This window comes from Drosophila subpulchrella, chromosome 3R (assembly GCF_014743375.2).
Source record: "Drosophila subpulchrella strain 33 F10 #4 breed RU33 chromosome 3R, RU_Dsub_v1.1 Primary Assembly, whole genome shotgun sequence".
Taxonomy (NCBI): Eukaryota; Metazoa; Arthropoda; class Insecta; order Diptera; family Drosophilidae; genus Drosophila; species Drosophila subpulchrella.
This window is the reverse complement of record NC_050609.1, coordinates 15,989,353-16,013,382: the sequence shown is the minus strand read 5'-3', so window position 1 is coordinate 16,013,382 and position 24,030 is coordinate 15,989,353. Positions and strand designations below refer to the sequence as shown.

Here is a 24,030-nt window from a genome sequence, read left to right as displayed (position 1 = left end):
TGTGGCCACTTGACACACATTTATGGCAGTTCTTGTGCCCAATCTGTCGGATGCCGCACCTTGCGGAGCACATATCTCCGGATCGGATCCACCGAGAGCAAGGTGCAGGAACAACGCCCCAAGAAGCCCTCGACCCCAAAGCCGGTGGCATCGATTTTAGAAAGTCCGCCGAGCATTCAAAACGGTAAAGCCGCCGAAGTCGAAGTGGAAGCCTTTTCCTTTTGGCCACTGCCGCGTCAGGAGCGGAAAAGCAAAACCCCAGTCCGAAATCCGAAGCCTATATATAACTCGATGGCAAAGGCAGCCGCATAAATTTCATTGCAGACATTTGGCCTTTTATTAATTGTTTGACGGCGCCCGTGCCCATGAAGCGGGACATCCCCTCTAGCTCCTCTGACTAAAGGGGGATCCCCCTGCCTCCCACCTGCAAACCCAGCCAAGAACCAACCCAGGTGAAGCAGCAGCTTCGGGAGCAGCCACTGCAACTGCATTTTCCTCTCTCTGGGCGTGATGAGAAATTTAATATTGGCAAACGGATAAAACCGCCAGATAATTATACATTTTGAGTGGCCAAAGCTGCGGACTTGGTCTGCAGTTCGGAGTCTTTGGTTTTGGTTTGGGTTTTGGCTTCAGATTCAGCTCCAACTTTAGCTTCAGCTGCGGCTTTACAGTTCATGCGCCTCATGATAGTATAAGATTTCATTTCATTAAAGTGCATCACGACGGACAACGGCCGATGGACGGCAGGCGGAATCAATGAGCGGCGGCTACATAGTGCTCCCCGAATCTCCCGCGGATTGCCAACCCAATCCCATTCCCTGCTAGGCAGCTACCAACAGGGAACACTGCAATAAATCGTTCAGAACTTTTTTTTGGATACGAATACCCAATATGTATTACCTATTGCATTATCTGATATGTTGAGAAACTATATGATATGAAATCATTTTATAAAATAGGTTGAGCATTGTCACCATCTTTTTTCTTAAGAAGTTTAATTATAAGGACATCAAAAGTCATTGATAGATAGATTATCATAATAGTAATAATTATAATAATAATTATTTTGGTATAGAACAGAAAATATTATTGGAAGACTAAGATAATTGTATTATCATGGAAACTGGTCTTGAAAGAATCATTTGAAAGATGGTGAAAAATGGAGATTGAAAGATACACTTTAGACAGCCTTTAAGATAATATTTACAACACCTAGAAACACATTCTGTTAGTACCCAAGCACATTTTAAAATAATATTTTTTATACACTTAAATACTTTTTCCCAGTGCACCTACCTTGCTTACTTTTCTTCTTATTGGCAGATTACGACGGGTGGCGGGGTGGTCGGGATGTAGCTGGGCAACTTATAATCAAATCCGATAAAAAATTTCATTATTGCTCCACAGCAGCAGCAGCAGCAGCAACAACAAAAACCATAACTGTTTTACAGGTAATTTTGCTGTTGTTGTTATGATTGTTGCTGGCTGCACTTAATTTTCGCATGCGCACTGAAAACCGAGCCGCGCAGCAGCTCATGATCGCGATTTCTTGATCTTCCGTCTTCCCATCCCAGAATTGAAGCCTCCCCATCCGCAGATCCAACATTACCCCCTGATCTCCGGCTGGAACTTTTCGCTCCCGTTCGTGTGCGGACGCCATTTTGCGATTGGGATTGGGTTCTCAGAGGCAGGGGCTCTATGGAGCCATGGGGCCAGAGCTATGGCTATAGCCACTGGAGGTCAGTTGGGTGCGCAGGAATAGAAAGAAGCTTTGATTCGAAATGGCAATCTCTGGCCTATCGCAGCCGCTGCTCCGGCAGCACATAAATTGGGACGTGATTATGAAATAATTGCAATTCTGTACTTTGGACTTGCGCAACTAAGCAGAGCCAAAAGATAAAGCCACACGGAAAATAACTATGATGAATTTGAAACTCAAGGAGATATGAGAATCACTTGAGTAAGTACAAATAAAGATAAATATTGATACCCCATTAACAATTTTGTGTTTCAAAAATGATTTTTATCCACTCACCTAATAATGAATTAAAATGATCTTATTTTTCTGCGTGGAAAGGCAATCAGTTGACTCCACTAACTTCGATTTGCACCTTGGGGAGCAGCAGCGAGCACTTCAAACGGGAGCAGGTGACAGGCGACAGATGGGTTTCCAGTGTGATGAGGAAGCAACTGCAATTGCAACTGCAACAGCAATAAGTCGCTGCTGCGAAGCTGTCGCCAGACAAATCAAAAGAAATCGCTCTGGAATACGCAACGGCCATTAAATTAACGCAAAAGAAAACCGCTTTCATTCATTAGAGGTTCCAAGGGAACTGTAACCGCAATCAATCCATGTTTTTTCACAGACTTCACAATCAATTTAAAGCAATCGATGAGTTCACATAGCTTTGGAAACCTTAGATAAAGAAACCCATCAAAATAATTAGGATCTATGTCTATTAAAATGGTACCGAATGGTCTGATGTATAAAGTATTCAAATTTATGCGTTTTACTATCAAAATACTCTCTTTAAATTTCCTTTATCATAAATTTAGTATGTAAATGAAAGTTTTTTTAAATTAAAATATCCATTCAACAATCATTCAATCATTCATGAGTGCTATACTATGACCACAGTTTGAGAGCCACTGCTCACGTGACAAATCCCTCTTGTCAACATTACACCTGATCCACGTGGAACTCCCCCAACTCATTTGCATCCCCAGGTCCCTGAGGGGCCTCCTGGGCTACCTTGGTCGTCCGCCAACATATGCAAATTAAATATAATTTCAACACTCGCATTTTTGTTGACTCTGCTGCCGACGGCTCCTCCGCCTCGGGTCCATAATTTACATGAGGTTAACACGCAAGCGAACAGCAGACAACACAAAGAACCGGCCTTGATAATCAGCGGCAAATCGAATGCACGCACATGCGAAGGATGCAGGAGGGTATCTGGGATTTGGATGCAGAGGCTGGAGCAGGGGGATCTGGGGCAGCAGCAGGGGCCACCGCCGAAAAGGAAGTCAACTCTGAAAAGGCTGAAAGAAATTCTATTACAATGTTGAAATATTGCCAAATCATGGCTCTGGGGTAAATAAATTTCCACGCCACCACTCGCCATGACCGCTGAACCGGGATGGATGGAAATGGAGGATGGATCCGAAGCTAGACGATGGATAGATGCTGGTACACGGAAAATAATTGGATGATTAACAAGGCGTTTGCTACAGGAATCCTTTCATATTCTAGCTTATAATGACTATATGTATTGCATAGTAAAGGATATAATAACACAACAGCGTAAAAGAAAATAAAAAAATAATTACCTTAAAGAGGCAATTATTGGTAATATTATTAATAAGTATTTTAGCTATTCCTATACTAAATATGGTAAAATGGAAATGGCGAAATGGAAATGCATTTGGTAAGTATCAGATCATATTAAACATGTTTGTAAAGATAAGGTAAGATATATAAAGTGTGTGAATATGAAAAGACCCTATTTCTTTCTCTGTGATCAGGAGTACCAGGAGCGACCATGGAAGCTAAAATCCCTGGCCGTGTATAAATAAGTAACCTGATCCCAGCAACACGCTGCCTGACAGGGGCCCAAAAACGGCACACAGCTTCGGTTCGGTTCGGTTCGGATGGGTCGGGATTGGGATGGGGTCCCTGGTCCCTGGTCCCTGGTCCCAGGTCCCATCGCACCGCATCGGATCGGATCGGATGGGATCGGAGAAAAGCGGAACCCGTTTGGAGCTTCTGCAGCAGCAGCGTCTTGCGGCATTTTGATTTATAGGCGATTTATGCACTTGGCTGCCGCGGTGGGAGTGGAAGCTGAAGTGGATGTGGAAGTGGGAGACGTCTTGACCGAATTCATGAGCGGACAGCTGGCCTGGGTTTATTACATATTACACAGTACATATCATAAGGTAAGCCTCGACAGGCACGGGAATTTCAATATTGGGTATTATCGTATGCGCTAGGCGCACTCACAATGTTCTCGGTTTGGAAAGCATTTGACTTCGTGTTGGCTAATACGAGTTACTAAGGCAACGCTGCGGATGCGGACGCATCTTATCATCTTATCACGGCCGCCGCTTATCTTGGTGAATCAACAACAACGTTTCCGCCTAGGCCTTCGCACCTGGTGCCCTGTTGGCGAAGAACCACATCAAGCCCATGAGGCAGCTGGGCGGGCTGTTGTTCACGGCGCCCTGCTGGATCATCCGCTTGGCCTCCTCCAGGGACAGCTCCACCACCTCGATGATCTCGTCCTCGACTCCGCCGCCACTGGTGGCCTTGTCCGCGTCGGTCACCTCGCAGTAGTACATGGTTTGCTTGGCACCCGATGAGCCGACGCCAGATCTGAAAGGGATTGACGGGATTATTCAACTGTTTTTGGGTTTAAAAAAATAGTAAACCTTTTTTTATGTTTTACAAAGCTTATCTTATCAATTATTATTGTTTACAAGCTTCCCATTTCTGATAATCTTTGTAAAGGTGGTTTTATCTTATTAGGTTTATGGTCAATGTAATTAAGTTTTATATAATAAAACTATAAGTTTTTTAATTTTATTGATGACATTTTTGTAAATTACAGCCAGATTTAAGGAAAGTTTTTGAAAAATCAATTAAGTACTTGAAAAATCTCAAAGTCTATCCTAATAATATTTGTAAGGGCATTATAGGATACCAACCATGCTTTTTAAAGTCTTAAGTGAAGATATTTTATTTCTTTTAATTATGGAAAATAAAACTGGCTGAAGAAATATCAAGAAGAATGGTCAAAGCCATTTTACTTCTCCCTGAAACTCAAAACGTCTCGAATATTGTTATTAAACTTGAACCCCCTCACCTGTAGACCATGACCTCCTCGATCCTCTCCACAGGGACATCGTATCCACACTCCTCCACCACCTCCTCCCGGGCGATCTCCACCCAGCTCTTGGACTTGTCCACGATCCCGGCGCACAGTTCCAAGGTGACCCCGATGGCGGGCGGGAACTCCTTGAGGTCCACCTTATCGAAGCTGCCCTGGGCGCTGGAGATGATGCCGTGGTAGACAGCGGGTCGGAACTGACGGACCAGGACAAGCTTCTGGCGAGAAGTGTTGTAGAGGATGATGGCCACGCTATCATGGACCTTCAGCAGATCCCAGTTCTTCTCCACGCCGTTCTGAACGTAGTACAGGCGGAAGGGTTTCACGTAGGGAGAATCCTCGGGCAGAGGTCCCAGCCAGATCTTGGAAACGTTTTCCATGCTGAATAATCGGACGTGGGGCACAAAAACACGGCAGTGGCACTATCAACAGCTGACTGGGAAAGCTCCAACCGGCGTTGGGGAGACACAATCAGATGGTAGCTTTTGTTTCGGGGGAGCTTTTCTGACGTTTAAGGCCCGGCAGCAGATGGTAATACTTTTTGAATTTGAAAAGTTCGTTATAGAGGAATCAATACTTAGTTCTTATTTTAAAAAATACCTATACCTTCTTTAAAAATGAAATATGATAGTCTAATTTTATATTTCCAGAAAATGTATTTAATAAAGTTTTTTAATTGTAAGAACTACTAAGTGGTCACCTTGGGAGCCTTAAAGAGAAAGAACCATAGTAATCCCACCAAACAGGAAGGCCCCCCATTGGTTGTGGCTCCTGTTTGAACCAGCTTCCTTGACTCCTCCACAGACATCTCCAACACCTGGATGTTTTCCGTATTAACACCACCACCTTCCGAGACTTTCTGACCATCGCACACCTCGCAGTAATATAAAGTCATAGCACTGCTAGATGTTCCAATACCCGATCTATAATCGAATACATGCTGCAGGGATTCCGTGGGCACCTCGTATCCACACTCTTCCAGAACTTCCTCCTTGGCAATTTCCTTTAAGCTTTTGTCCTTGTCAACGGCCCCGCCACAAAGTTCCAAAGTAACTCCTACTTCCGGAGGAAACTTCTCCAGATTAGCTTCTCCTACGGCCATGGCTGAACTACCAGCTGAATAAATTCCCTGGTAAACCGCTCCTCTAAACTGTCGTACGAAGATCAGTTTCTCACGGGATTTGTTGTACAACAGCACCACCACACCATCTATGGTTTTTATAATGTCCACCTGCTTTTCCACATCACTTTCAAGATAGTGTAGGCGACCTGGCTTAATCCAAATGGAATCCTTGGGTAGGGGACCGAACCAAATCCTCGATATACAGCTTGATGGGCTCCTAACACCCGATTGGGCAGCCGAACACCAAGATCGACAAAGGGCGCCGAGTACTTTGAACATTTAAAACGTTTTAAATACATTTGATTGATTTCACATTGACATCGGTAAAAACTATACTTTTTCGAAGGAGTTTCAAAATAATTGCACTTTAAACCTATTTTCAGCTAATCATTTGATCAAAGATTAAGTAAGGCATTGTTTTAAAAGTTTTCGAGTTCGTTAACACAAGGTTTATTATAATTCAATTACAAAACACAATGAATGTAATATATATCGTCAAAGGGATGACAGGGAATTTATCGCAAGTTCAATGGTCAACTACAAGTCACAACCATGGATGCGAGTGTTCATATGAGCGGGTACTATTGGACAGTTCTAAGAAAATTAGGAATAATTTAATTTGTATCTATAAATCTCACTTTTCACTTTAAAATAAGATCACCATTTAATGGAACATTTCAACATAAAGGTACTAACAAATTTCTAGAACTGTCCAAAGACCACACTCCCCTTCTAAGACTCCTAGTCAAACATACAGGCATATCTAGCACACACAATTCCTTATCACTTAGCGGCATAGCAGTTGTCGCACACGCGTACTGGTTTCCCCGGCTGACCCTGGGCATTGATGAGGGGCAGCGTGTGCTCCGAGCAGGCCTTGCAGAAGATCTCCCCGCAGCTGCGACAGTGGTGTTTCCGACGCGTGAGATTGAACTCCCGCTCGCAGGCGGTGCAGTGGGTGGCAATGGAGTCCGGTGCCCAGATCCCGGGACTTCCCACAGCCTCCGGCATAGCCTGTAGTGACTGGGCGGAGCCGGAGAGCAGCTGCCGCTGGCGACGCTCCTGATCCTGCATCTCCGACACCTTCAGCTTGCTCACGCTCAACTGGATGCCGAGCTCCTCCAGCGTGGTTTGAGCCTCTGACCATTGGGTGCGGACCTTGTCCAGATCAGCCTTAAGCTTGCCGTTCCTCTCCTTCTCCTCGGCCAGTTCCTTGAGGCAGCCCTGCAGATTGGATATCTTTTCCTTTAGCTTCAGCTCCTTCTCCTGCAAGGAGATCCGCCACTCCCGTTCAATCCTGGACTCGGCCTCGGCCCGGGCAGCCCGCTCTTCGCTGGCAGTGACCTGCGTGGTCAGCGTTTGCGACGTGGTCTTTAGAATCTCGCCCAGATTGCTCTTGTCATGGGTCCACCTGGGGAGGGAAATATAGGGTTTTATAAGGATTGACCATGTATATTCACAGAGAATTGAACCACAATTTTTAAGTCGGAATTTTTTGGGTGGAGCTTTCAAACTAAAATCATTTATGCAGTCATTTCCCAAAAATTTTTATTAAAATATAATACGCAAATGATCTAAATTTTAAACGTTAGCCTCTTCAATATTTAGATTCAAAGGTCTGTCTTTGGAATCAGATATCTGGATTTGAGTCACGTTTATAAAAAGTCCCAACATTAACATTACCAAAAATTAATTTTGAAAATTGTCCGAAATATATTGTGGTTTAAAACTCAATCTATGAGTATTTATCCAAATCTGTAATCCCTAACATTCCCCCGCGGATCTTACTTCTTCTCCAGCTGATCGATGATACTGGCCATGTCCTCCTTCTGGACCTCCAACTTGGTCATCAACTCGGTTTTGTGCGTTAAAGAGGCCTTGCAGTCCTGCCAACGAAGAAAATAAGCGGATGTACCAACGTCGTAATGTTCCGTCATTAGGTGTTAGTAGGATGGAAAATGAAAGACTTGGGGTTCGGATAAATTTTATTTCTCTGGGATCGATTTTGAAGAGTATGAGTATTAGAATATAGACTGAAGCTCCAACGCGTATAATACATTGCATGGACTTGTAGATTCATATAGTCTCAATATTTATTCATAGTATATAATTACAATATTTTTGTATTTGACTAGGCTGAGTGTATAGTTACAATATAAGCGATTGCGTGGGGATCCATACGTACATACATATGTATAATAAACATCTGAAGCCTCTTAATCACACTATACATATATACATACATACGTCGTTATAGTATAATCGTATATAATCATTGTTTACGGGGGCTTTGGGAAGATAATTTAGCTAACAGGTTGCATACTGTAGTAATTCAAAACCTTTAACAATTCATATACTGGTATTCTATCCATTTAAGAGATCTGGTCTAGGGTGTAAAGGCATCCTATATGGTACACACACTGGCTATAGAGCTATTTAGCTATAGGGTTGTTTAAGTAGTTGCACTTTGAGTTCCGTTTGGGACCTGGACGCGGACTTTGAGTGTTTATCCAGGTCTCAAGGATGTTGAGAGCAATACAGGCCTGTTCCGATTTTCACATGGTGGAATATTCAACTGATCTTAAGATCTTACAATAAATCAGATTAGCAAATTTGTTTGAAATTAACTCTCAACAATAATTTCTTCTTATACATGTTAAATAATATTTATAAATTGAACTTCTCCTTAGGTATAAATGCAGTCAGGCACTAAATTCATTCAGTAACGATATAAACCTTATTTCAGCCATCAAGAAATGGATTTTCATTTAAAGAAAACTAAATTCAAATCTATGTTTAATATAGATTTTTGAAGGGAAGGTTATACATTTACGTGGAACTTATATTGTGAAAACCGAAACTGGCCATACAAACAAGGATTCTTATTCTAGGTTTAGCTGCTGTTTAAGTATCTCCCTCGGCTGTCTGCTCCCGGCACAGGACGTAATCGCTCTGGGATGCATCCACTCCGAAGTGCTGGGTCACCTCAGCCGCCGCCTCGGCCAGCTCATCGTTCAGGGACTTGGCGGACGTGGGCGTCTTGGCATCCTTGCTCTCCGGCAGCTCCTCCGGATTGGGTGCATCCGGCTGTCGCGGCGATTTGCGGTACTTGCTCGGATCGAAGGGCGGAAAGGCGTCCATCTTGAGGTGCATCCGCTTCATGGGCGGACCGTCCTGTTTGTGCTTCTTGGTGAGCGCCTCGAACTTCTCCAGATTCTGCTGTCGCCGGGTGTTGGGGGAGCGGTCTCCGCCAATGGATCCGCCCCCAGCTCCGGCTCCTGATCCCGATCCCGACCCAGGTCCATAGTGGTGCTGGTCGACGAGCTTCGATTCGTATTTCTTTTCTAGCGATTGTAAAATGTTACCAATTTGTGAGGCTTTCGTTTGCAGGCGCGAGACCATTTCGCCCTTTTGTGTGAGTTCATCTTCACATTCCTGGTTGAATTTCAGACGGGATTACTTTTTGACTTTAAGGCTTAAACCGATTTAACTTGGAGCTAATGATTAAATTATAAACAAAGGCTTAAACGAAAGGGAAATGATAGCAAAGCTACGGACCAGATGAGCGAATGAATGTGGGCAGATGAGTTGTGAGTGTGGATGATTTTCATGGGGTTGTTGGTTAAACAAGGAATCACGTTGGGTAGATGTAATCCATCCAAGAAATTCCCCTGTTTTTATACCACACAAATCCATCCTGATGATGCCGAGTGGACTACTCACCTGCAGTTTGCGATACATCTCCAGGTTGATCTGCTTGATGTCGTCCAGTTGGCGACGCAGCGAGACTATCGTGTCCTGCTTCTCGTGTATGTCCTTTTCCAGCAGCTTCATGGCCATGTCGGACTCCGCCTTGAGGGACACCTGCAGTTTGAGCTCCTTCTCCAGTTCGCTGGTCTTGCGACGCTCTTCCACCAGCTCCTCCGAAGCCTTCTCCTTGTCCTTGTCCGAGGAACCCCCTGAACCAGTGGAATTGTTATCCGGCGCCGGAGTGGACTGTCGCATGGCCTGGTTTTCAGCTTGCAGGGCCAACAAACTATTGCGAGCGATGGCCAAGTCCTCCTTCATCAGAGCATTCGTGGTCGTCAGTGACTCCACCTTGGCCTGCAGATTGCCAACAGTGGCGCTAAAAGATGGGATATAACTTAGCTCAAGTGCTCCATTTAAAAAACAGCCACAACCCACTTTAGGTGTCTGTTGAGCTCCTCAATGTAGTTCTTCTGGTCCAGCACCGCAATCATGTTGCCCTGCCCAGTGGCATCCAAAAGAGCAGGCGGAGCATTGTCCTCTGGAGCGTCATCAGCATTCCGTGAACTGGAACGCAGGTACAGCGAAAAGTCGATGACGCCCTGCTGGGAGTCCAAATCCTCCTCCTTGACGCACAGATTGCAGTCGATTACATTCAAGCCCACTAGAATGCCCATTATCACAACGATCTGGAGGTCAGGGAGAGATGGATTAAAAGGAGTTTCTTCAGAGGATTAGCCCCACTCAGACCTCATCGCTCATCATCAGGGCATGTGGCTCGTAGTAGTCGTACAGTGAATCATCCCTGTGCTCGATGAGGGCCTGCAGGTAGTCCGATAGCTTCTTCTGCATCAAGGCAATCCTCAGCCAGGCCCGAGCCCGGCCAATATGGGTGCGAACGGTGGGCAGATCCCTGACACTGGCCGTAATGTCCTGCGCCTCCGGGCAGTAGTGCTCGACGCTCTGCAGCAGGTCCCACAGCTCCTTGCGCGGCCCCAGAAGACCCTTCTTTGGCCTTAATCCATGGCCCAGGACGTGCTCTATGACGATAAAGAAATGCTGCAGCGGCAGATGATCCGAGTCCAACATACGACCATATCGAAGGGACTGCTCCAACAGCTCCTTGACCACCAACTTGCAGATATTCACCAGATTGCTGCGTTCTATTTCCGCCGTATCCCGGGCTGCAAATGGAGGAACCATGGATTCCGAGGATTAAATCTCGATTGGATGGCGCAGAAATTTGCTTCAAAAACAACTGACAAACTGATTAACTGAGTAATGAACTTTTATGTGCTCTCCTGGCTGCTTTTTTTCCTGGCTCCCGGGGGTTGTCCCATATACAGCATCGACCTGGCCACTTTGGAGGTGCCGACCAACGATTTCCAAAACGAACTGACCCTGCAATCGATGCTCAGCTCGGAGCTGCGGGCCTATCGCAACGGGCTGAACGGGAGGATCGATGAGGAGCAGCAGGAGGATCCTCCCTATGCGCCGCCCAGGAGATACCAGCAGCCGGAATGGCTGCTTAAGGATCTTCTGCCCAGGGAGCTGCAAAAGGCCACAAGGAGTGCGGCGGAAACAGATGCCTTCCTGGGCACGAATCTATTTGGGAACTACCGCAAGAACTGCTTCTCCACGGAGGACATTGCCCTGATCTCCGCCCGCAAGGACTTTGAGCTGCTGGTGCCCAAATCCTTCCCGCATTGCCTGCTCACCGACAGCATTGTCAATATGCTACTGCGGTACTTCAACACTGTTAACCAGATTGTGAAGAGGATGTCGGACGATGACACGCGACTTATCCTCCAGAGAGCTCTCTACGACGCTCTGGGTGGCTACCTGCGCTACTATCTGGTGCCCATGGCCCAGGTTTCCTACTACGCCGGAAGGATCAAACTGAACACCGTGGAGCGTCTGGTGACCATCTATCGGCAGTGTAGAACTACCCTGAATACAAATGGAAATGGCTGGCGAACGCCAAACAAGGACATAATGACCCAGTTCAAGGGAACGAAGATTGAGCCTGTCAATCTGCCCAAGAGCTGCCAGGATCAGGAGGATGCCTCTAGCTGTGCCGAGTTGGATCAAAGCTGCATTATCCAAGAACCGGATCAGGGTTCGATGCTGGTGCCACTACCCCGCGTAGAAACACCGGATGAAAGTGGTCTCCTGAGCAACATCTATCTGCCCTTCCGGAAGCGACGCATCTACAATCTTCGGTCACCCAGATCCGCCTGTGTCCTCGTGAAGTTCTTTCAAACCCTCACCAGCTGTCATCGATTTCAGGGCATCAGCCAGGTCAACTACAATCGCCAGCTCCTCGCCTGGCTTAGGGAGAACTTGCAGATGCACTATGGTGATGAGCTTTTCTACCCGGGATTGGGAGGGGTACTGCAGATCCAAGAGAGGTTAGTGCTGCAGCAGAAGAATCCTGAGGAGGAATCTCGAGAGACTCGGGCATCACTCGAACAGGTTGAGGAATGGACATCTTCCTTATCAAAAGAAGACTCCCGCAAGATGAGTCGCTCTGCCATCCACTGGCAGGAGGCTCCAGACTCTCAGCAGGAGCAGGAGCACCAAGACGAGTGGCTCACCGGTCTGGAGAAGGTTCACACGCGCCAGGATGAAGTTGAGGAGTGCCGGGAGTGCGACAACGATGACACCTTAATCTGGTGCATTGCCGCCTTCCTGGCACTGCTCCTGCTCCTCATCCTGCTCATCATCTGCTGCTGCATGCGAAGGGGCAGGAAGAAGAAGGTGGTTCCCACGGATGCAGAGGCTCCTCCGCCCAAGGAAAAAAAGAAAAAAGTCAGAGAGCCGGTGATAGTTACGGAGCCAGTGAAAGAATCTGGGAAGGAGGAGCCTGAGGGCGATCGCCGATACTACTACTCTGGATCTGGTCGCTCAACCTCTCAAAGATCGGTTCAGAATGATCGTAAGTCAAATGGGTAAAGTCGATAAAACCAGTGATATTTTCCCCTTAATTTACAGGCGATCCAGGGAATCCCGAGATAGATTCCTACACCTCCACCTCCTCGCTAGGCTGTCAGTTCAACAAGAAGTGCGTACCTCTAAAGTTCAACCGCACCAAAGGAGAGGAGTACTACATACCAGACAAGAGTCGAGATGAGGTGGCAAAGCCACTTTCCACCTTCAAGCTTCTCTCTGAGGATTCCTCCTCTCATAGGCCTCTCCGGCCTCCCCATAAACCCGCTTTGAAGGCAACCCAATCCGCCATTCCCACCTCGGAAAGCGATCTAATCGCCATGGACAAGGATAGGAGGCGACAGAAACAATCCAGGCAGGAGGAGAAGCGGAAAAGTCATAAGGACACTAAGACCAGCCGGAGAAAAGAGGTAAGTCATCAGAATTTGCCAGCTTTCGAGATCCTGAACCCAGAATCACCAGCAGACCAAATCCTCAGAAGAAAGCAGAAAGCAGTCTTCATCGGAAAGGCGAACGACCAAACAAGTGAGGATTGGTAAGTTCAAAATGAACATTATATTTCGAAATATTATTACAACTGTATCATTATTCCAGCAACGGACAACGATTCTACGGATGATCCTCTTCTGCACAGGAAGAAGTCCTCAGATAAGCCAGAACCCTCATCGGGCCGACTAAGGGGCGGCACTGAGGTGCGTTAAATTTAAATACTTTGAAAATGTAGTTATTAATTAATCTTACATATCTCTCTCCAGTCGGTAAAAGATTCGCCCAGCTGGGAAACGACCTTTGACGACATCTAATTGACATAGTTTTCACCTGTTTTGGTTTTTTGAATCACTATTTTGTTAAGTGTATATTTTTTGATAAGCCAATAAACCCTTTAATCTTGTAATACACTGAGGTGCATTATTTAAATTAGTGTGGCTTATTAAAATCTTTCCCTCAGCCTTGACTACCAATTTGTTTTAAGTACTTAGATTCGCTTAAGAAATAAGCCCTTTGAGTTTAACCTTTTGTATCAAAAGAGCAAGCAACTAAATGTGCAACAATGCAAAGAGGCATGCAAATTGATCAGAGATTACAAAGGCCAACAAAATCGAGAACCTAGATCTAACCATCTATACTTTTCTAAAGGTTTTCGTCTGTGATACGAATCTCAAGTGGTAGTTCGACATCCCAATGGGATATAATTAAAAGATAATCCTAATGTAATAAGCATTAATCAAAAAGTAATAGCACATGAATTAACCAATAAATTAAAAAACAAAATGTACTTTAGTCCTTAAAATAAATAATGTGTAAGTAACTAAGCAAAGAGAAAACTAAATATTTAATGTAGTTAAATAAAAACATACGGACAACCAAATTGAATATTAAATAAAACCTTTAGAAAAGCATGGATTGGACATCCTACTGATTCAGTTGACCCTCGAAATCCCAGAAGATAACGACAAATGAAGAGAACTACAAAGTAGGAGCGTGCTGGGCAACAGAAGCATCATGAAGCCACCTACAGAGATGCGACCACTCGGCGAAGAGGCCGACACTCTGGTGCGACTGCGACTGGGAGTGCGACTGGGACTGGCCGAGTGCCGAGGAGCCACTGTGGACCATGTCGCATAGCCGGCGGCCGATAAGGTTTTCAATTGCCATAATACCATTGTCCGTGATGTCCAGGGCGCCGCCTCCTCCGCTGCCGCCGTTTCCTCCTCCACTGCCGCTGGACAATCCGGAGTAGCGCTTGCTGTTGCGCTTGCTGGAGTTGGAGCCACCATTGTAGTTGGATCCAAAGCCAGAGTGGGATTGACCTCCCTGTTTTTCACTTGTCTGCACAGCCTGACTGCCTGTTCCGCCGGCAACATCAATGTCCTGCAGCTCCTTCAGGCACAGCCACTCGCCATCGACGGATACCCGAAAGTTGCACAGGTATATGGTGTCCTGGACACCGCCGGCCAGCTCCTCGCTGGTGTTGGCATGCGAGGCTTTTGGCAGGGCAATCGTGTTGCTACTGTTGTTTGCCTGATGTTGCTGCTGTGGCTGCAACACTAAGGGTGGCTGCTGTGTCTGTGGTTGTTGCTGCTGTGGTTGCTGTTGCTGCTTTGGTTGCACTTGTTGTGGGGGTGGATTCTGACCCTTTTGGGTTTTGGCCGCCGCTGCTTGGGCCCTTGTTGTTGCTGCTCCAGTTCCAGTAGCATTTGTTGTTGCTGCCGTCGAGGACTTTGCAGACTTGCCAACTTGTTGTTGCCCCGTTTGAGAAGCCTTCTTGGCCGCCGTTGCTCCTGCGGCCAATGACGTCGTGCTGCTCATCGTCGGTGTTTTCACCGCACTCCTCAGTGGCTTCGAACTGCTGCCACTGGCACTTGATCCTGGCACAGTACTAGCTGACTTTAAGCGACTGCTGTTGCTGCTACTGCTGGTGCTGATGTTGTTGTTGTTCGAGGACAACTTGGTCTTTTTCGTATCCTCGACGAGTCCACGCATTTTGCTGGGGCTTCGCAACTGCAATGTGTGTGTACGTGGGCGTCCATAAAAATACAGATGTATATACAGATATATCGATATTAACTGCTCAATAAGTTTAATGTTTCCTTTGCTGCAGTTTTTCTTGAACTGCTTGTATTACCTTAAAGTGCTTTTCCTCTTCGAAAACCTCTTTTTAAGAGGGTTTATTTTTCTGAAATTAACCAAATAACCGAAAATTCTCGCCGCTTTAAGGTTGCTACGTTATCCTGTTGTGTACGCGTTGAGTAAGACTGGCATAAAGTTCTTTATCCTATTGATTTGTCGCGAAGTTGGCGAGCTTTTCGGGAGCTTTTGTTGGGGGTGTTCTCGAAGATATATGATATATTTGATGCACATGTATTTCCGGTGACACTTTTGCAATATAGGTTTTTTTATTTTTTTTATAAATACCGGAAAGTTGAAAATTTATCAATTTTCCCTAACCCACAAAATATTTGTATCTATCTTTATATCATTACATATGTATACTTTATAAGGTCTTAATTTTTTAATATTTTTTATATACACTTTAGTTATTTATTTTATTTAATAGATCACCTAAATTATTCAGGTAGACCCGGTTTCTTCCTTTTAGATCAATCATATAATCACTAATGAATGTTTGTAACAATATTTATGTTAATTGTGTTCTTTTGAAAGACAGGTATGACCTAAAATAAATTTCCGGGAGATTATGTTAAAGTTTATTTTAAAAAACAATGGCAATGTAAATGAAATATTGCCTTACTTAAACCCTTAAAATATTTTATAAGTATTTATTTTATATCTAACACTTTACTGTAGATAAAGCCAAATGACAAACAAAGCAGGCTTTATCATCCTATGAATAATGCTTGGAACTCACCGCGTTTCATTCTTTTGGCTTGCAGTTTCGATGGCGATGGTAATGGAGCTGGATCCGGAGTGGGTGGCACAACAGGTGGGCTGGGTTGTTCTGGATACGGGTATGTGGTGGTCCCATCTATTACTTCCGAGTTGGCGGCTGCTGCGGCTGCATTCGAGAACTGTGTGGAGATGTGGCTGAAGATCTGCGTGGAAATGCTCTCCGTCCGTCTAAAGGTGTTGCGTAGGCGGTCCAGCGAGGATGTGGACGTGGAGGAGCTGGGCGCAGGCGCGGCACCTCCACTTGGGGGCGGTACCGAAACGGAGGCACTTGGCGAACGAGATAGCGATTGGGAGTCGTCGCTCCTTTCGCGCCGCACCAGCAGATCATCCGTGCTCATGGTGAATCACTCGATTCGCTACACTTTCCGGGACACTCAGCGAGATCACATGAATTGACCCGACTCAATTATACGCGCTAATTTCGCACAATTGCACTTGAACACGGCGTAAACAACAAAGTTTGTCAATACAAATCGGAAACAGCTGTTGCTTTTCGATTGGGGAAGGGCGATAGCTGTCACTGGTCACGAGTCACGGTTATCGCAACTCGATAAATTAGCGGAGCTGTGAGTCGTTGTTATCGAAGTACAGTAAGCACTTCTGACAAGCAATAAGTTCTTAATAAAACGTCCCATATACCCTTGATGATAGGCGTTGATTACCGTTTTTCAATACTAATTTTAAGTACTTGCAGGCCATAAATAAAGACATGCTTAAATGCGTTTAATCTGTAGTTGTTATAATAATTAATAACTTGACGCACCTTAAAAATTTGTAATTGGTGAAACACGGTCATACTGCAGCTTTAACAATAGACCGATAGCTTTAGAAAAACATCGCCAACTGTTATCGAAGTACCATAGGGCCCCATAAATATTGATTGCTAAAACAAAAGGATTTGCAGTTGCAAATTCGCTCAGGATGGACATGATAAACAAGTTCTACTCATCCGCCGTGCAGACGGTGTCCACACTGTCCGGCGTTTTGCCCGGGAACAATGTAACGCGGGAGTACGAGGTGCTGGAACAGGTGTGCACCGCTGGAGTGGGTGAGTCTTACCTGCGCTCCACTGCGCACGGAATCCAACATATTGTGCCTAATATCATGTTATCCCAATCCCCCACCGAACAGGCCTGATGTGGAAGGTGTACAATGGCCACAAGAAGAGCACCAAACAGGAGGTCTCCGTGTTCGTGTTTGAAAAAAAGTCCCTGGAGCGCTGGTCAAAGGACGACAGGGAGACCATGCTGGAAACACTACGACGAGGGGTTCAGCAGCTCACCAAGATACGGCATCCGCATGTTTTAACCGTACAGCATCCGCTGGAGGAGAGTCGGGACTCCCTGGCCTTTGCCACGGAGCCCGTGTTCGCCTCACTGGCCAACGTTGTGGGCGACAATGTGCGCTCCGAGAAGAAGCTGTACGATGTGGAGATCCGACACGGACTGCTGCAGCTCTTCGATGGCCTGCAGTTCCTGCACCAGGATGCCAAGATTGTGCACCGCAACATCAGCGCCGAGACGATCGTGATCAACAAGAATCGCAGTTGGAAGCTCTTCGGCTTTGATTTTTGCATCGCCAACCAACCGGCCACCGATGGCACGCCCCACTGGCCCTTTCGGGAGTACACCACTTCACTGCACGTCCTGGCACAGCCCAGTCTGGAGTATACGGCGCCGGAGTTGGCTCTAAACAGTATCAACACCCCTGACAGTGATCTCTTTTCGTTGGGTAAGCAATCAATAAGTTACCCATTTATTTATACAAGCTTGTTTGTTATTTGTAGTTAGTTTTATTGCTTATTTGTGTTGCTATACTCTACCAGCACACATATTCAATTCTATTTTTGTATATGCCTAATTTTTCCAGTGAGTCATAATCGGCAAAGTTTTTGTTGATAATTTAAGCATATTACAATGCGATAATTAAAATGAGACAACAAAATACTTCTAAAGTAGATATGATATATGATAAAATAGGTATTTTATCTATTTTGACAAAAACTAAAACATACAAATCCATCCAATATAGGCGTCCTTATCTTCACCATATATGCCGGCAAGCCCCTGAAGATGTTTGGCAGCGATTACAGCAGCTTTCGGCGCTACGCTAACGATCTGAACCAGCGGAAGTATCCACCCATGAACGCAGTGCCCAGCGAGCTGACCGAGAGCCTCAAAGCGCTACTGCATCCCAGTGCCAGCCTGCGCCCGAAGCTGCATGAACTCAAGCAGATCGCATACTTTCAGGATGTTGGGGTTAAGACACTCAGCTATTTGGACTCGCTTTATCAGTGGGACAACCTGCAGAAGTCCAAGTTCTACAAGGGCCTGCCGCAGATCATTCCGACGCTTCCACACCGCGTCAATTTGCACTCGATCCTTCCCTATCTGGTCAAGGAGTTCGTCAACTCGCCGATGATTCCGTTTGTGCTGCCCAATGTCCTGCTCATCGCGGAGATGAGCAGCCAGCGGGAGTACTGCGACCACATCCTCCCGCACCTGAAACCGATCTTCAAGCTAACAGATCCCATTCAGATCTTGCTGATCTTTATGCAAAAAATGGATCTGCTGTTGAAGCTCACGCCGGCGGAAGAGGTGAAGCAGAGTGTGCTGCCGCTGTTGTATCGATCCCTGGAATGCGACATGCCCCAAATCCAAGATCTTTGTCTGGCTGTCCTCCCCACATTCTCCACTCTGATCGACTACAACGCAATGAAGAACTCGGTGCTGCCACGCATCAAGAAATTGTGCCTGCAGAGCAGCAATGTGTCGGTGAAGGTTAACTGCCTAATATCAATCGGAAAGCTCTTAGAAAATCTGGACAAGTGGCTGGTGCTGGACGAGATTCTGCCTTTTTTGCAGCAAATTCAAAGCCGCGAGCCAGCAATCATTATGGGAATTATAGGTGAGATTTTAAAAACGTTCACAATGGGTTGTATTAAATTCCTCTTTGACCCTTTTAGGCATCTACAAAATCGCCATGACCAACACCAAACTGGGCATAACAAAGGACGTGATGGCACATAAATGCATTCCATATCTAGTGCCTTTGAGTGTGGAGAACGGCCTTACCATCGTACAATTTAATACAATTATAGCCCTGATCAAGGAGATGCTGGGCCGCGTGGAGCAGGAGCAGCGGGAGAAACTGCAGCAACTGTCCACCATACAGAGAGACAATAAGTAAGATAGATTAATTTTCCTGAAAATGAGTTTCATAATAATATTAACCCCGAACAGACCCAAAGATGCTTCCGAAATATTGGCCAATGAGCTGGAGAGCTCTACTATCTCCTCCAATGGTTCCGGTAATGGTAACAAGATGAACGATGACATGTTCTCCGGATTCACTGTGGGCCAGCCAAATGCCTCCACAGCCGCTCCGCTGGCACCGGTCAAGGCCAGAGAACAGCTCAAGTAGGAGTCCACTAAGAAGGAACCGAAGAAATGCAGTTGAAACTCAAGAAACCCCTTTGTAATTGCAGAATATCGCACAATACTATATCGCCGCCGCCAGGAGCCAGGCCAGATATTCTGTCTTCAATGATGCAGAGCAACCTCACTGGTCTGGGGACAACAGCAGTGACAGCTCCACCTGCCTCAGCTCCCACACAACAAATGCAGACCAACAATGGTTGGCACAGTGCGAATCCTCTGGTGATGAACCATCAACTGACCTCGCCGCAAGCCAGCAACAACAATTCCTTTTCGCTGGACGACCTGGATCCCTTCGCTGGCGGAAGACCCGCTATTGGAGCTCCAAAGCCCAGTAACACAAACGGTGCCAATATGTATACGCTGCAGCAGCCCACGGTAAACTACATCTACCCAACTGGGTATAGTCTGAATAACATCCAGCAGCAGCAGCAGCAGCAACTTCTGGGAAAGCCCAGCCAAGCTCCTACGCTACAACCGCAGACACAGCCGCTGTTGCCGGCGGATAACCAGAACCTCAACGCACTCTCCCAGCAAGACATACTTAACTTCTTGAACTAGACACAGTCGTAGCCAATAACAATTGATAGAACTCCATATTCCATATATTTAATATACAAGGCAAACTATAGATACCAGGTTGCGTCGCTTTGCGCGTCACAGAATTCTAAGTGCTAAAAGTAATCTTTGGGAAGTCCGAATTGGTTGAGCATATCCATTTTTTACTTTTTGCACATAGAATTTTAATTCACTGGCAATCATGCAAAACGACTCAACCTGATATTCACTTATACAAATATTTATACATATAACTTTATCTGTGCAAGTGTGTGAATGTCCCGTCTAAGTGTGTGTGCGTGTTTGTTAGAAATGTTTTAAATTATATTATGTAGATTTTAACACAAGTCTTTAGGACCCTTGCTCGTTGCCACATTCCGCAATCGATATCAAATGTGAAACGAAACGAATGCATGTAGTTAAATAGAATATGTATTATTATTAGCTAGACAAAAGCCAACCAACTAAGTTCTGTGCAATTGCTCCTTACCTATATTTTACAAAATATATCAAATTAACGAAACTGTTTTCGGTGTGATTAAATTCTATACTTATTTTTGTTTAGGAGTTCTGTCCAAATAATTCGCGTCTTAGATGTTCAGACAAATATCAAATTATTTATATTTTGTTTTTTTATAACACTATACCCTACATATTATTTGATTTAGAATTATTTTTTTATTTTATTTTATTTTATTTTTTATTTTAATTTAACTTTTATGATATATGGATTGGTAGGTGATCCGAAATACAAGTAGCCTTTAAATTCCAGGACATGCGATATACCAGTAGCAGATCTATCGAAACCATGCAAGGATCTCACGATTTTTCCATTCCAATCCAAGCGCAGTACAGTGGTGCGATTCGGCGAGTTGTTGCTGACCCACTCAGTAAACGAGTGCATCAGATGAGCAGAAATATTGCCGGGATATATATTGTTCAAGAATCGAAAGGGAAGCAGCATTAAGGCCAGCAGACGGGCGAGGAAAAATCTTAACATCGGATAACGCGCCAATCCGGAAAACGGATTGGGATTCTCACTATCGGCAGCTAAGGCAAAAGGCACCCAAATTCCCTCAGAATCGGGGGTCAAGTTATCTGGCAAACCGGGAAGACTGTCCACAAATACTTTACTCTGACCCTTTCGGGATCCCTTGAGAAAATATTTGGTTATTCGCATAGCAGCCGTTTCGGCCACGATGACAAAATCCTCATTGGGACTTAGAGCCACTCCGTTGGCCATGGCCAACTCATCAAGGAGAAGCTCGTTCCTTTTCGTTCCACGATTATATCTGAAAAGTCTTTAAAAATAAGGGATATTTATCTTCAGAATATTAAGTTGTATTTTATGGTGAACTTACCGTCCTGAAGGATTAGCAAAAGCAATGAAGGCCAAGTCTTCGGAGACAGAGTCGGTCCAGTAAATGTCACCTTCCTTGCTTACTGCCACAGAATTAAACAGCTTACCCGGACGATCCACACTCTGGCCAGGGAGGATCTCTTTTGGAGAGACTAGCATGGTCTTCTCTTTTGTCTCTAAATTGACTTGCCAAATTCCGTAATGTGCATCGGCTATAATCAGATTATTTCCCTGGGTGTCGAAGGCCAATCCCACAGGGTAGCCACATAGCGCATCATCAAAAATGTAGTCTATAAGGGGTAATCATATATATTTATACAAATATCATGATCTATGTATTTACGTACCACAATGTTGTCCTATCTTTGTGATTGGCCTAACAGAATTATTATTTATCAGGACAACCTCTCCGCCATGAATACCCGCATAGATTCCTTCATCTTCATCTCTTAATATCAGAGTCTCAGGACCGAAAACTTGATCCATCCACAAATGCCTGGCACCATCCAGAAGAAAATTCGGCTGTAACGTTCCCTTCAATTCTCTGGGAGGCTTTACACTGCGGAAAATGAGAAAGTTGACAAGTTTGGTAGTTCCTGAAAATAACATACTTACACATATTCTTTGAAGGGGAAAGTGGTGCTAGGAGGTAATCCTGGGAGAAGCAATACGGCTCCCAAGAAAATTATGAAATAAGTAGTTGTTCTTCGCAATGAGCTCAGCAAACCCATGTCTTACTTCACTGACAATTGTATTGAATGGGGCCCAGATAAGAAGTGACCAGTTCCAATAGTCATGATTGTGGAACGAAATTTCGCAACGATCATATGGTATTTAGATTCGATTTGTGCGATAACTTAATACAAAACAACTCTACTGTTAAACTATATGTTTATTTAACAGGTATTCAAATGAACAAGAAATTAGGGAACTAAAACTAATGCTAAAAATAACTATATAAGTTGATCTTCCTTAGCTTCAGTTCCTTTCGCAGACTTCACCACATCTTCGGGTAGTTTAACTTTAGAAATAAATTGATTAAATGGCGATCCCAAGTACAAGTGTCCTTTAATTTCCAAAACATGGGATATGCCTGAGGCTGATCTATCAAAACCATGCAAGGAACTCACAATATTTCCGTTCCAATCCACACGAACCACAGTGCTTCGATTCGGAGCATTATTAGTGGCCATCTCATTAAAAGAGTGGAAAAGTCGTGCCGAAATATTGTTGGGATATATTTTGTTAGAAATTCGAAAGGGAAGCTGCATTAGACCCACCAGACGAGCGAGGAAGGATCGTAGCCGCGGATAGGGTGCCAAGGAGGCAAACAAATTAGGATTCTCACTATCTGAAGCCACGGACAAAGGAACCCAAATTCCTTCATTATCACCGGTGAGATTATCCGGCCATCCAGGCAAGCCATCCACAAACACTTCACTCTGACCCGCCCGAGATCCTTTGAGATAGTACTTAGTCAGACGCATGGCTGTCGTTTCGGCTAGGATTATAAAATCCTCATTAGGACTTAAGGCCAAGCCGTTGGCAAAGGCTAACTCATCGAGGAGTACCTCGTTTGTCATCTTTTCCCGGTTGTATTTGAAAAGTCTAAGGAAGGGATATATGTTATTACTGTATTATGTAGATATCTTATTAATTAAACTCACCGGCCTGATGGGTTAGCGAACGGAGCCAAGACAAAGTCATCTGACAAGGAGTCTGTCCAGTAAATTTCTCCCTTGCGGCTAACTGCCAATGAATTAAACAGCCTAGCCTTTCGGTTAACACTCTTGCCAGGCAGGATCTGCTCAGTGGACACCAACTTGGTCTTCTCCTTTGTTCCCAAATCAACTTGCCATATTCCGTAGTATGAATCGGCTACAATCAGATTGTTTCCTTGGGTGTCCAAGGCCAAGCCCACAGGATAGCCACAGAGCTCATCGTCAAATATATAATCTAGGAAGAACATTATCAGCATTGTAGATAATTGTGCCCGCACATGATTTCATACCACAAGGATGACCTATTTTTGTGATGGGCTTGATAGTTTCTTCATTGTCGAGTTCAAGGACCTCTCCACTATGAATGCCCGTGAATATCTTGCCCTCAACACCTAGAAGACACTCTGGTCCAAAGATCCGATCCTTCCACAACTGCCGGGCACCATCTAGCTGAAAGTTTGGCTGCAACACTCCCTTTAGTTCCCTTGGTGGCTTAATACTGCGAATCACAAATAGGTCTAGTTATTATTTTTAAACCTTTAGTGAATTTCCAACTTACTCATATTCCTTAAAGGGAAAAGTGGTGTTAGGAGGTAGTCCGGGGAGCAAAACTAATGCTCCCAGGAAAAGGGCCACAAAAATAGTGGTTTTTACCAAAGCGCCTAGAAAACCCATGGTTGATTACACCAGAGACTGTAATATGGTACTGAGCCCTATATAAAAAGCGACGAGGCAACGAAGTTCAAGTGTCAAGATAATAGAATGAACACTAATTTGATTTTGGATGGTGCGATAACTTAATTCTAAGCAACTCTGAATTTTGAATTGACTTTTTGAA

At 45.0% G+C, this 24,030-nt stretch overlaps 7 protein-coding genes across 15 annotated transcripts; 2 read left to right on the top strand and 5 right to left on the bottom strand.

Annotated features, from left to right (window-relative positions):
- Positions 1 to 3,879: 3,879 nt before the first annotated feature.
- LOC119563441 (uridine diphosphate glucose pyrophosphatase NUDT14) lies at positions 3,880 to 5,333 on the bottom strand. The gene is made up of 2 exons (XM_037876832.1): positions 4,863 to 5,333; positions 3,880 to 4,372 (listed from the first exon to the last, which is right to left on the bottom strand). The coding sequence occupies exons 1-2, from the start codon at positions 5,264 to 5,266 to the stop codon at positions 4,138 to 4,140; spliced, it is 639 nt and encodes a 212-aa protein (XP_037732760.1). The 5' UTR covers positions 5,267 to 5,333; the 3' UTR covers positions 3,880 to 4,137.
- A 206-nt stretch (positions 5,334 to 5,539) lies between these two features.
- Positions 5,540 to 6,312, bottom strand: LOC119562955 (uridine diphosphate glucose pyrophosphatase NUDT14). Its single transcript, XM_037876128.1, has one exon. It carries the CDS (start codon positions 6,286 to 6,288, stop codon positions 5,575 to 5,577), a length of 714 nt encoding a protein of 237 aa, XP_037732056.1. The 5' UTR covers positions 6,289 to 6,312; the 3' UTR covers positions 5,540 to 5,574.
- A 114-nt stretch (positions 6,313 to 6,426) lies between these two features.
- LOC119550264 (protein RUFY3) lies at positions 6,427 to 16,594 on the bottom strand. Of its 7 annotated transcripts, none has more exons than XM_037858846.1 (7): positions 15,332 to 15,706; positions 14,223 to 15,207; positions 10,507 to 10,940; positions 10,195 to 10,445; positions 9,733 to 10,135; positions 7,798 to 7,895; positions 6,427 to 7,420 (listed from the first exon to the last, which is right to left on the bottom strand). In XM_037858846.1, exons 2-7 carry the CDS (start codon positions 15,187 to 15,189, stop codon positions 6,793 to 6,795), a joined length of 2,781 nt encoding a protein of 926 aa, XP_037714774.1. In that variant the 5' UTR covers positions 15,190 to 15,207; positions 15,332 to 15,706; the 3' UTR covers positions 6,427 to 6,792. The 7 variants fall into 7 exon arrangements, with proteins under 7 accessions (XP_037714774.1, XP_037714790.1, XP_037714815.1 ...); XM_037858862.1 differs by having other exon boundaries at positions 14,367 to 15,207; positions 15,332 to 15,704; XM_037858887.1 differs by lacking the exons at positions 14,223 to 15,207; positions 15,332 to 15,706 and adding an exon at positions 16,076 to 16,594.
- On the top strand, positions 11,026 to 13,600 carry LOC119550304. Of its 3 annotated transcripts, none has more exons than XR_005219448.1 (5): positions 11,026 to 12,694; positions 12,751 to 13,115; positions 13,184 to 13,240; positions 13,300 to 13,397; positions 13,461 to 13,502. XR_005219448.1 is itself a non-coding variant. In XM_037858916.1 (5 exons), the coding sequence occupies exons 1-5, from the start codon at positions 11,038 to 11,040 to the stop codon at positions 13,506 to 13,508; spliced, it is 2,238 nt and encodes a 745-aa protein (XP_037714844.1). In that variant the 5' UTR covers positions 11,026 to 11,037; the 3' UTR covers positions 13,509 to 13,600. The 3 variants fall into 3 exon arrangements, 2 of the variants coding, with proteins under 2 accessions (XP_037714844.1, XP_037714835.1); XM_037858916.1 differs by having other exon boundaries at positions 13,171 to 13,240; positions 13,461 to 13,600; XM_037858907.1 differs by having other exon boundaries at positions 13,168 to 13,240; positions 13,461 to 13,600.
- A 368-nt stretch (positions 16,595 to 16,962) lies between the features above and the next one.
- LOC119551156 (SCY1-like protein 2) lies at positions 16,963 to 20,635 on the top strand. Its single transcript, XM_037860353.1, has 6 exons — positions 16,963 to 17,164; positions 17,248 to 17,847; positions 18,148 to 19,023; positions 19,082 to 19,301; positions 19,359 to 19,535; positions 19,604 to 20,635. The coding sequence occupies exons 1-6, from the start codon at positions 17,038 to 17,040 to the stop codon at positions 20,112 to 20,114; spliced, it is 2,511 nt and encodes an 836-aa protein (XP_037716281.1). The 5' UTR covers positions 16,963 to 17,037; the 3' UTR covers positions 20,115 to 20,635.
- A 20-nt stretch (positions 20,636 to 20,655) lies between these two features.
- Positions 20,656 to 22,266, bottom strand: LOC119551175 (adipocyte plasma membrane-associated protein-like). Its single transcript, XM_037860378.1, has 4 exons — positions 22,087 to 22,266; positions 21,819 to 22,030; positions 21,473 to 21,761; positions 20,656 to 21,412 (listed from the first exon to the last, which is right to left on the bottom strand). The coding sequence occupies exons 1-4, from the start codon at positions 22,200 to 22,202 to the stop codon at positions 20,812 to 20,814; spliced, it is 1,218 nt and encodes a 405-aa protein (XP_037716306.1). The 5' UTR covers positions 22,203 to 22,266; the 3' UTR covers positions 20,656 to 20,811.
- A 29-nt stretch (positions 22,267 to 22,295) lies between these two features.
- Positions 22,296 to 23,971, bottom strand: LOC119551164 (adipocyte plasma membrane-associated protein-like). Its single transcript, XM_037860365.1, has 4 exons — positions 23,752 to 23,971; positions 23,483 to 23,691; positions 23,139 to 23,427; positions 22,296 to 23,079 (listed from the first exon to the last, which is right to left on the bottom strand). Exons 1-4 carry the CDS (start codon positions 23,865 to 23,867, stop codon positions 22,425 to 22,427), a joined length of 1,269 nt encoding a protein of 422 aa, XP_037716293.1. The 5' UTR covers positions 23,868 to 23,971; the 3' UTR covers positions 22,296 to 22,424.
- Between the last annotated feature and the right edge of the window lie 59 nt (positions 23,972 to 24,030).

What these genes read in the sequence shown, in the direction of transcription:
- LOC119563441 (XM_037876832.1), bottom strand. Translation starts at nt 5,266, where the DNA reads ATGGAAAACGTTTCCAAGATCTGGCTGGGACCTCTGCCCGAGGATTCT. An exon ending in GAGGAGGTCATGGTCTACAG is followed by an intron (nt 4,373 to 4,862) that starts GTGAGGGGGTTC and finishes AATCCCTTTCAG; the next exon opens with ATCTGGCGTCGGCTCATCGG.
- LOC119562955 (XM_037876128.1), bottom strand. Translation starts at nt 6,288, where the DNA reads ATGTTCAAAGTACTCGGCGCCCTTTGTCGATCTTGGTGTTCGGCTGCC.
- LOC119550304 (XM_037858907.1), top strand. Translation starts at nt 11,038, where the DNA reads ATGAACTTTTATGTGCTCTCCTGGCTGCTTTTTTTCCTGGCTCCCGGG. An exon ending in AAGATCGGTTCAGAATGATC is followed by an intron (nt 12,695 to 12,750) that starts GTAAGTCAAATG and finishes CTTAATTTACAG; the next exon opens with GCGATCCAGGGAATCCCGAG. An exon ending in GACTAAGGGGCGGCACTGAG is followed by an intron (nt 13,398 to 13,460) that starts GTGCGTTAAATT and finishes ATCTCTCTCCAG; the next exon opens with TCGGTAAAAGATTCGCCCAG.
- LOC119550264 (XM_037858846.1), bottom strand. Translation starts at nt 15,189, where the DNA reads ATGCGTGGACTCGTCGAGGATACGAAAAAGACCAAGTTGTCCTCGAAC. An exon ending in CCCTGATGATGAGCGATGAG is followed by an intron (nt 10,446 to 10,506) that starts GTCTGAGTGGGG and finishes CCTGACCTCCAG; the next exon opens with ATCGTTGTGATAATGGGCAT. An exon ending in AGATGTATCGCAAACTGCAG is followed by an intron (nt 7,896 to 9,732) that starts GTGAGTAGTCCA and finishes CTTCGTTGGCAG; the next exon opens with GACTGCAAGGCCTCTTTAAC.
- LOC119551156 (XM_037860353.1), top strand. Translation starts at nt 17,038, where the DNA reads ATGGACATGATAAACAAGTTCTACTCATCCGCCGTGCAGACGGTGTCC. An exon ending in GGTGTGCACCGCTGGAGTGG is followed by an intron (nt 17,165 to 17,247) that starts GTGAGTCTTACC and finishes CCCACCGAACAG; the next exon opens with GCCTGATGTGGAAGGTGTAC. An exon ending in AATCATTATGGGAATTATAG is followed by an intron (nt 19,024 to 19,081) that starts GTGAGATTTTAA and finishes TGACCCTTTTAG; the next exon opens with GCATCTACAAAATCGCCATG.
- LOC119551175 (XM_037860378.1), bottom strand. Translation starts at nt 22,202, where the DNA reads ATGGGTTTGCTGAGCTCATTGCGAAGAACAACTACTTATTTCATAATT. An exon ending in AAAGATAGGACAACATTGTG is followed by an intron (nt 21,762 to 21,818) that starts GTACGTAAATAC and finishes TACCCCTTATAG; the next exon opens with ACTACATTTTTGATGATGCG. An exon ending in TTTGCTAATCCTTCAGGACG is followed by an intron (nt 21,413 to 21,472) that starts GTAAGTTCACCA and finishes TTATTTTTAAAG; the next exon opens with ACTTTTCAGATATAATCGTG.
- LOC119551164 (XM_037860365.1), bottom strand. Translation starts at nt 23,867, where the DNA reads ATGGGTTTTCTAGGCGCTTTGGTAAAAACCACTATTTTTGTGGCCCTT. An exon ending in TTTCCCTTTAAGGAATATGA is followed by an intron (nt 23,692 to 23,751) that starts GTAAGTTGGAAA and finishes TGTGATTCGCAG; the next exon opens with TATTAAGCCACCAAGGGAAC. An exon ending in TTCGCTAACCCATCAGGCCG is followed by an intron (nt 23,080 to 23,138) that starts GTGAGTTTAATT and finishes TCCCTTCCTTAG; the next exon opens with ACTTTTCAAATACAACCGGG.